The sequence below is a fragment of the Notechis scutatus genome, chromosome 2 (assembly GCF_049901735.1).
Source record: "Notechis scutatus isolate UNSWTSFEM ecotype Mainland chromosome 2, rNotScu1.2, whole genome shotgun sequence".
Classification (NCBI taxonomy): Eukaryota; Metazoa; Chordata; class Lepidosauria; order Squamata; family Elapidae; genus Notechis; species Notechis scutatus.
Genome location: NC_142010.1, coordinates 189,448,297 through 189,449,835, shown reverse-complemented (window position 1 = coordinate 189,449,835; position 1,539 = coordinate 189,448,297). Strand labels below are relative to the sequence as shown.

Sequence of the window (1,539 nt, the reverse complement as noted above, 5' to 3'; positions counted from 1 at the left end):
AAATATATGAGATTGAATGACCAAGCTTAGGAAATATGCTAGTCTTCATTGCAAAGCTTTGGTAGTTAGTTTTCCAAAGTTATGAGGTTAAATGATTTGAACTTTGATGAAGGCTTAGATAACATTCCATTTTATATTTTATATAAATGTGAAACTTAATTCTTTAGTCATCCAAAATATATGAGGTTTAGTGATCCAAATTTTAATGAAAGCCTGTGAAACATACTTGGTTTTTTGCAATTAATTGTTAAAGCTTAGACAGTTAGTCCTCCAAAGTTATGAGGTTAAATGAATTAAGTTTTGATTAAGGTTTATGAATCATACTAGTCTTTGTGCCTATTAGGACTTGAAGTTTAGATAGTTTGTCCTACAAAAATTATGAGGTTAAATAACCAAAAGTTTAATGAAAGATACATAATGCATTAGTTTTCCTTAAAACTGAAAGTTAACCTTAGGTTAGTTAGTTATCAAAATTTATGAGGATATTAGTAACTATAGGGTAAACTTCCCTATGGTTATTCATAGCCTCACAAATTGTGATAACTAACTGATGATGATATAAATACCACAACCAAATGAAAGATGCAACAAATCTCAGAAAATCTTTTCAAAGAGCTAAACAGCAGTTGCTATCTATTCATCTTCACCAGGATTATGAACAGTTGCTGTCTCTATATTTGTGTAGGGATAATCTTCTTTGGTGACATTTCATGTCAGAACTGTAACCAACTTCAGAGGAAGCTACTAAAAGCCAACAAGGTCAACTCCAATCTTCTAAGTAGTAATATAAGACCAACCACTCCTCTACAATGTATCAGGGGCTTCATCGAGTTATCACTTGAAGAAACTGGAAAAAAAATAATGATTGATATGAATGAATGCCAGATGGACATTGCAAAAACAGCGGTTAAAGAAATCCTCCAACAGATAGACCTCATCTTCAGACAAAACCATACTGAACTGGTTTGGCATGAGGGCTCCTTAAGAGATTTCCACATTGGACTGGATCAGCAGATTAAGATGGTGGAAACCTGCGGGAATGCAGAGCTGGAACAAGTCATCACATCTCCAAGGAATCGGAAATTGCAGCTGACCAGGCTGAGAATAAAAAGATACTTCCAAAGGCTCAGTGACTTCTTGAAAAATAAGAAGTACAGTTTGTGTGCTTGGGAAATTGTCAAGATCGAGATAGAGGCATGTTTTCAACTGATTAATCACTATATCCAAAGGATCCCATCTAGAGTTATTGTTGATTTCTGAAAATTGTTGTTTTCAACTAAATAAAGGAGGGGGGGAGAAGCTTCACATGTATGTAATTTATTTAATAAAATAATTAAATGCTACCATTATTTTGATTTTTACAGGCGACACGATCAAAATTCAGGATTTGGGCAAGCTGTCCACCTAAATGGTTTATAATATAAGCTTAAACACATAACTTTATATGATCAAAATTTTCAAAAATAATTACACTACTTACTAGGCCTCATTGTAATTAAAATTTGAAGCTTGGGTATTTAGTCCTCTAAGGACTAAGTC

General features: G+C 33.3%; 1 protein-coding gene across 1 annotated transcript; it reads left to right on the top strand.

Moving 5' to 3' along the window:
- The first annotated feature begins 582 nt into the window (after positions 1-582).
- On the top strand, positions 583-1,260 carry LOC148132442 (interferon alpha-2-like). Its single transcript, XM_087954219.1, has one exon. It carries the CDS (start codon positions 583-585, stop codon positions 1,258-1,260), a length of 678 nt encoding a protein of 225 aa, XP_087810345.1.
- The last annotated feature ends 279 nt before the right edge of the window (positions 1,261-1,539 follow it).

Excerpts from the sequence above, each read along its gene's own strand:
- LOC148132442 (XM_087954219.1), top strand. The coding sequence starts at position 583 with ATGCAACAAATCTCAGAAAATCTTTTCAAAGAGCTAAACAGCAGTTGC.